General features: G+C 43.9%; 1 protein-coding gene across 1 annotated transcript in view; it reads left to right on the forward strand.

The window, feature by feature from the left end:
- acbd6 (acyl-CoA binding domain containing 6) overlaps positions 1–3743 on the forward strand; it is a 32444-nt gene extending 28701 nt beyond the window's left edge. Inside the window, exons 7-8 of the mRNA XM_041935582.1 lie at positions 402–432; positions 2869–3743. Of these exons, the coding sequence (XP_041791516.1) occupies positions 402–432; positions 2869–3023 (186 nt within the window). The 3' untranslated portion in view covers positions 3024–3743. The remainder of the gene's footprint in view (positions 1–401; positions 433–2868) is intronic.
- Positions 3744–8208: the final 4465 nt, after the last annotated feature.

Below are 8208 nucleotides of genomic sequence, written 5' to 3' on the forward strand. Positions count from 1 at the left end.
TGATCTGTTATACGTAACGCTGCACTTTCAGAAGCTCGCTGGTTCCGCTTGATCAGTGCTGGAAGTCACCTGCAAGTTAAAAGATTTGATTTGCAGGTCACATGTTTCTCAAATCAATATCTCATCTTCTCATAATCCCCCTTTGGTACAATGAAAACATGGCACCCTGTGTCCAAACCAACATGGAGGAGGTGATTGGTATTCTAGCAGCTGAGAGTTTCCTTGTTGACTCTCGGGAAAATTAAACAAAGTAATTTGCCATTTTTTTCACAAACACAAATCCTGCCAATATATGTTTTGTTATTCCTGATACTGTTCTTAGAATTTGCACTTTCTGGGCTTTTTTTTATTCCCTGCTGGTCACAGGTCTGTTGATGTAAGGACTTGTTTTTGTCTTACAGGATAATGAAGGACAGACAGCGCTACATTATGGTAAGAAGGCCTCTCTTACCCATGTTTGCAGTCCAAAATGTTGTGCAATCACTCTGAAAAACACCACAATTTATTTTCTGTTTCGGCTATAAAGCTCTCGGTAAGTGTTGTGTCTATTTTTCAAAAGGGGAATATCTCATTTTGGAACAAAACTCGGCACATTTATCGTACGCTGACGTCATTATGTTGTCTGTGTGCGCGCTCTCTTCATATACGGCAGCCTGTTTTCTGTACACACCCGCTCTTTGCCCGCATTCGTCTCAAATTTGTCATCTTTCCCACCTCTTCCTCCCACTCTCTTTACCATTACTCATCTTTGTTTCCTACAGGTTTTTTTCCACCTAGTTTCTCTCAATCCTCTCTGTTGTATCCTGTGTGTGTGTGTGTGTGTGTGTGTGTGTGTGTGTGTGTGTGTCCTTTGGTATGTATGTGTGCATGTGTGGATGCCTGTCTGGTTTTGTTCTGCGTGTGTGTGTGTGTTTGTGTGTAATAATCGCCAGACCTCCCAGAGGAAATCAGCACTGGTCCTCAGACTCCCCTGACCCCCTCGTGCCCCAACACACACGTCCCTGAGGGGCGGTTCCCCTGTCCTCTGAGCCTGTGTGTGTGTGTGTGTGTGTGTGTGGGTGGACCATCTGTTGGTGGCGTTGGAATGGGCATGTTGCATCACCCACCGGCGATCTGCACACACACAAACACACACATCCCCAGCAGAGGAAGCCCCGAGGATGGGGCATAAAAAGATGACTAATAAACATAAGCGATGAACTCCAGGAGACAAATAGCAGAGAATGAAAATTCATTCCCACCTCTCTTTGCACAGGGCCACAGTGGCTGGCAAGTGATTAATTGAGGGTTTACTGCTCACCATAAATTGTTCTCCTCCTCTACGGCTCCCCTGAGGGCCAGCCACTTTTTACAGCTCAAGGCCCAGGCGAGACACCCTCCACGCATACACACACACACACACACACACACACACACACACACACACACACACACACCGCTGGCTAAATAAAATACTGTTTAGAGCAACAAGAGGAGGACTGCAAGCGAGGCTGGAAAAATAAGCCAAGCTTTGTTAGTCTGATTTGGCTGCATGATAAGTGGTTTCTTATAGTGTTTGACACTCACACGCACCTCATGCTATTCATGGACACAACTTTAGCGTGCACACACACACACACATACACACACACACTTGCGTACACACTCACATGCATTCCGATGTATCATCATATCTCATGCGCTCCTGCCAGCCAGCCCGCCAGCCACCCCTGGGCTGGAGGTTAAAAGGCCTGGCTGTCAATCACTGTGGCTGCTGACATCAGCGATCGTGGCGCAGCACGCAGTCCGCTCTTTAAAAGGAGTGAGCGATTGACACCGACAGAGAAGAGCACTCAGATCAAGAGAGGAAGAGAAAGGGAGATGTGGGGGGGTTGAGGTGCCAGAGGGGCGAGAGGTGCATCGGGAAAGCAGGGACCCACTAACTGGGTTAAGAAAGTGCAACCCCCCCCCTGTCCTCCCCCTTATACAGAGAGAGAGAGGAGACCCTTTTAGTGGGGCACAAATTGCCAATGGGGCAGAAATGAAGTGTTTGAGAGAACCACAGGTCCAGGCCAGTGTCAGTGCTGGGCCTGCAGATGGGCTTTTCATTAACTGCAGCACTGTACATACTTTATTAAACTACAGTACGCAGAAGAGGTTTAGATTTACTGAAACCTGGTACACACCACCATAACAGTCTGAAATGAGCTGTAGTGCTCCGTCAAATCCCCAAGTATGATATGGGTCCAGGTAAAAACAAATGATAGACAGACAGTATAACTCCACTGTTTCAGCCAGACGACAAGTCTACAGCCATGCTAGCAGCTGTGAGAGGTTATTAGTCCGATCACAATGTCAGCGTTAACGTTGAGCCTATTAGCTCAAAACAAAGTACAGCTGATGCTTGCTGCGATGTCATTAGTTTTGCAGGGATTTGTTTGGAAACCTGTTTATTGGAGAAATATAAATTTTGACCTGATGATGGTGCTCAATAGGAAGACGGGGGATCGCCAAATTTATTGCCGTTCATCCTGAGCGGAACATGAATGTCTGTATCACATTTTATGGTAATCCATCCAATAGCTGTTGAGAAATTACACTCAAACCTACAAATGTAAACGTCATGGCGGGGTTAGAGAAAAATTCAGGGGATCACTAAGGTCGTTGGGATACATCATCTTGGAACCATGAAAAAAATTTCATGGCATTCCTTCCATAGTTGTCCATACAGACACGTCACCAACACGGCTGAAAACTAAGAGTCTTACAGAAAGTTTGCATAAATGTTTGCCTTCTGTCCTCCACTTTCTTTATTTCTCTTCTTTGCTTTGCTCTTCTCCTTGTAACCTGTCATGCATCAGACATAACTTTCCTCTCTTCTCCGCGTAGCATCGGCGTGCGAGTTTGCCGACATCGTGGAGCTCCTGCTGAACGCTGGAGCCGACCCGTCCATCAAAGACATGGAGGGCTCTCTCCCCGAAGAGGTCACTGAATCCAGCGCCATCTCCTCTCTCCTGCGTCAGTACACCGCTCCGAAAGGCTAGATCGCCTGCCCCGACACCACCCGGTCCCCGCCCCTGTCCCTGTCTCACTCTGTTCATCCCCCGCAGGATTGCAAAGGTTTTATTTGACTTAATTTCCAAATACTTGAGGTGAGTTTGATTTCGTTGGCTTAGCTCTTTGGAACTCAAGGGTGGAAACATTAGCCCTTCCATTTGATAAGACACATGAAATGAAGCACACCGCATGTATTTTCATTAATCTAAATACTGTATATTGACTTTATATGCCCAGTAGGGTTGGGTGATATGACGATTACTGTGAGATGATAGAGATCTGTCACCTGGTTGAGATTCTGCTGAGGTAGCTGTACCTTAAATATCTCCTCTGAGCAGGACTGCTTATTGACAGTATTGGAATGACAGGATTTGTGCATCAATGTGATGAAATATCTGGATTTGTCAGGTATTTAAGTCACTGGAGGAACCAAAAACAGACATTCGTATTTAATTATTTTATCTATAAATGTACAAACTTTCTGAAAAGTCACATCACAGCATATATATCATTAGCGTGATCTAAAATTCCATACTGTAATAGAAGATTTTATGCATATCACCCACTCCTACTACCCAGGTCTGACAACCAGCCAGGCCTTTTAGTCTGGGTCAGCCCGCTCTGACCATTTGTTCATGATTCAGTTGTGTTACGTTCAAGGAATGCGTTAATCATTTGTCATTTATCACATTAAAGTCTTCAACAAATCTTTTCCCTCTGACTTGTTCTGTGTTCATTAGACAACATCAGACAGTGTGCTTTAACATTCATAGTACGAACACACCTGAAGTATACAGAACACTTTGGGTATATTACCTTACTGCCAACCTTTTCCTCTGCTCCCCTCACATTCACAGTTCACTTGCTTGGTGGCTTATGTGATCACCACATTGACCCTGAACCACACATTTTCCCTCCAGATTAAACTAACCGAGCAAGTTAGTAAGTCTTCACTGATGTACCTTAACACATGTTTGGAAACATGGATACTTTAAGATTAACTTCATCAGGATAAAAAGAAAATCACAAAAGTTGTGCAAAGCAAAAGCAAGTGGGAAAATAATTGAAAATGGAAAAAAAAAGTCTAATGCAAGAAAACAAGAAAATTTTGGGAGGATCACACAAAAAGTACAACCAACCAGGTCTGGTACCTGCCTACGACCCCAAATCCAAAAAAGTTGGGATGCTGTGTAAAACCTTAATAAAATCAGAATCATTAGCAAATTAACTTTGTTTACCAACAACAGTTTTACAAAGTGTTAACCCTAACCCTGAGTCCATGTAGTAACATCCTTTATACAGTCATGTGTTCACAAAGTGGTGAACCTCGCTGCATCCTCGCTTGCTGAGCCTTTCCAGGATGCTTCTTTCATTACACTATCACCTGTTACCAATCAACCTGTTTACCTGTGTGAATCTTCCAAACAGGTGTTTTTTGAGGATTCCACAACTTCCCCAGTCTTTCGTTGCTCCTGTCCCAACTTTGGACATTTTGCTGGCATTAAATTCGGAATAAGCAGATATTTACAACAATCAATGAAGCTAATGAGGTCAAACATTAAATATATTGTCTGTGCACTGTAGATGGTAGCACGATTAAAAGAGAGATCAAACGAACATGAACAATACAAGAAACATGAAAAACACAGCACCAACAACATTACCATGCTCAAAGTCCAAACAAGTGATTCTAATGAGCACTAAAACAAGTCAACTGAGACACCCTTTAAATTTGGCCTGTCTGTAATATAGTGGTATATCAAACTAATGATTACACAGGGCTGGATATCATACTGCCAATTAACTTTGCAACATATTGAAACATAATAAGACTAGCCTAAAAACTGTGATGAAAAAACAGACTTCTGTACCATATGTGTATGTTTGGATGCACAGTATACATGCACACAAGCATAAATATATACTGTTCAGTAAATGTGCATCCGAGCAGACATAAATACACAAATGTATTTATTGTAAAACTTTGGTATATTGATATTTATGAATGGACATGCACACAACATACACACTGGACTCTACAACCTGCCTCTGTAGTATTATGTCATATAGGAGTGATCTGGATGTTCTCCAAAAATAACCAACACATGGTCTGAGTCCAAATCTGCTTTACTCATTCTCAAGCCCCTCTGATCAGCACATTCTTTCTGCCTCAGCTCACACACACACACACACACTCCACCAGATGAGAATACACTAAATCTGGATCCTAGATCTTAACTACAGCTTCACGAAGATGCAAATGCACATTTTGTACACAACAGTGGGGACAAAGCTACAAAGCTTAATCCTCCGCTCTCTAACGCGCTCTCTTGCTGCACGCCTGCCCTCATCCCCCAGTGTTTTACTTAAATCTGCCGTGACACAAGGCATTAGATAACCGTCTCAACATGTCTGCTTGCAGCCTGTCAGTCACTCACAGATCTATGACAACGGTAGATGGTCTACTCGGCATTGGTAGTCATCACCAGAGACACCGCTTCAAATTCAATTTTTGTCCTGACAGCTGTTGTACACTTCCTGCAGTGAATTGAGATGCAAGCGAGCTGTGCTACACATGAGGCGAATTAAATTCCACATAATGTCTGTATCTGCATCCATGTGTTGTCCTTCCCTCCTGTGCACATCACATGGGAGAAAAGGGCCTAGAGTTTTGTTTCTTCGTTTTCCGAAAACTATCCTCATTCACTTTTGCAGGCTCCAGCCATAGAGGCTTCCTCAATGACATTTCCTGCGTCTACCCTCGTGAATTCTGAGGAGGACCCCCTGCATGAGTCGAGAGGAAACCTTTTGAGTATTCAGCCTGAGTCTGAGACATGACGCGCTACAATCCCACAAAGAGACAACCGGTGACCATCTCATTGTTATGAATTCCAGCCACATCCAGCCATTAGGCTGTTGGTGTATCTCTAAAGCCTGTTTGGGGCCCGGTGTTGTCTCCTCGCTGCTTCCTAAACCCCGTTACGCCGGCTTGAAGTAAGAGAGGGTGACGGCAGTCGTGCTTCCCCCTCCGGCTCGTCTGCGAGACTCTGACACTAAGCCCATTATGCTTCCATTATGGGGCTTCAATTTTCCTCTGAGCTTTTCACTTTTGACACTGCAGCTCCCTCCCTCTCCAAACCGCAGACTCACCACCCCCCAGGCCCAATGCTGTTAAGCCATTTTGAATATTTATGCATTTTTTAGAGGTGAAAAGTAATAAACTACATTTACTCAAGTAGTTCAGTTAAGTACAGCTTTGAGGTAGCGGTACTTTGTTCAAGTGCTTCCATTTTGTGCAACTTTATACTTTTTACTGCACTGTGTTTTGAAAGAACTTCAGCGGGGGTTTTTATTCCCCAGCACTTCGTTATAGCATCCCCAAGGTGCAAAACACAGCAGCATTTCAAGAGGCTAGCAAGTGTCAATACAACACAGTTCACACAACAAATGAACAGAACTAAATAAAAGTCGGCTATCACAAAAACATGCATGTATTTTTTTTGTGAGATATTTTCCATGAGCAGTGATCAGACTGAGATGCTTAATCAGGTAAAAAAAAAAAAAACAGAATGTGTTCATGCTCAGCTGTTGAGGTGAAGAAGTGAGGCACACGTGCAGGCAGACGATCAGACGCCTGGATACTGTTACAATAATGTGTACAGGTGTATGAGTAGCCAGGCTTCAGGTAAACAGCAAATCCCCAATATGTTCGAGACCAGAATAAGACTCAAAACTGGCGTGCTATTGTGCATGGAGACGTTCTCATTCAGACACCAGAGTCAGAGTATTTTGCTCTGTTTTTGATGGCCGTGTTTGCTGTCAGAACCTGATGTATTTGTGTGTGTGTGTGTGTGTGTGTGTGCGCCGCTCCAGAGGACTCCTCCATCTCTCCTCCTCGCCTCTCTCATCACTCCCCCCCTTTTCATCTTTCTCTCGCCATCCCTCCGCACAGTGGCTCCCTCTTCTTTTACCTCTCCGCTCCTTTCTCTCTCCTGTAAAAGCAATACCATGTCGTTGCTTCGGCCAGCTCTTAATGCAGCCCTTTACCCTCGCGCCCCCACCCTTTCCACCCCACCTTCTCTTTACGCTGCAGTACAACAGTAAGCAGAAATCCCTCTGCTGCTGAAACACTAATATCAGAGGCTCGCGGTGTTGGGGACTGTGTTTGTGTGAGAGAGAGTCTGTTTGTGTGACTCCTCAGTTCTGAAGCTTTATCTGTAGTTTATGGTGATGAATAAGCGTTTCCTCTGTCCACCAGCACCAAAGATCTGAGCGTTCAGAGTTCAGATAAGCCAACAAGCAGCAGAGTCTCGTTTGCACTCACATGAAAACCACTAGAGAAATATACGAGAGAACAAGGCTTTCAGCGCAGCAAACATATTATCATCGCTTTGGTATTTGTCTTGGTTTTCTCGGGTCATGAACCCTCCTCCTTTGGCTACCTGTCATCTATCCAATATGTGCAGCAGGATCATTATTGAGTGGAAAAGGCCCAGTTCCACATTAAAACAGCATTGAGCTCACAACCTTGAGGGTGTCATTGAGAGGCCTCTGTTTGACTCCAACCCCTCTTTAAGACTCACTCAGTCATCCGGTGGATCATTGTTCACTGCAGGCCGGATGGAGTCATTTGGGGAGAAAAATGCCCTGTCTTCATGCTGCAAGATTGACTTTCGGGGCAAAACAAATCTTTATCTATTTTGCATGTTAATTTATTCCCTTTTGCTTGAGATGAAAAAAAAACCTGTTTCCTTCAGGAAGTTTGTAATAAAAGCCTTGCGATCAATGATAATGGCATTTGTGCTTGTGTTTGTCATCTTCGCAAAAGCAACAGTGGTGGAGTTTCCACAGATTTATTTGTATACTAGTGCTGTAAGTGGCGTGTAAATTATCCTAACTGTCTGTGTGGCTTTTTATCTTTGTAAGGCAGTACTATTAGAGCCTATCCATTATTGCCCATAGCCCAGCCAATCAATGCTTAAATAAAAATCAGCTCAATTTGTGGCGTTTTATGCAAACGTGCAAACTCCAACCAGGCTGACTCTTTGCTTTTTGTTTTTATAATGTAACAGGAATAGCTAAACACAAAGGAATCGATAACACTTAAGTTTGGGTTAGGTTGGCCTGCTCTCAGACAAGTGCTGCACGTTGCTGCATACAAATGAGCTTCAT

This window comes from Chelmon rostratus, chromosome 4, assembly GCF_017976325.1.
Source record: "Chelmon rostratus isolate fCheRos1 chromosome 4, fCheRos1.pri, whole genome shotgun sequence".
Taxonomy (NCBI): domain Eukaryota; kingdom Metazoa; phylum Chordata; class Actinopteri; order Chaetodontiformes; family Chaetodontidae; genus Chelmon; species Chelmon rostratus.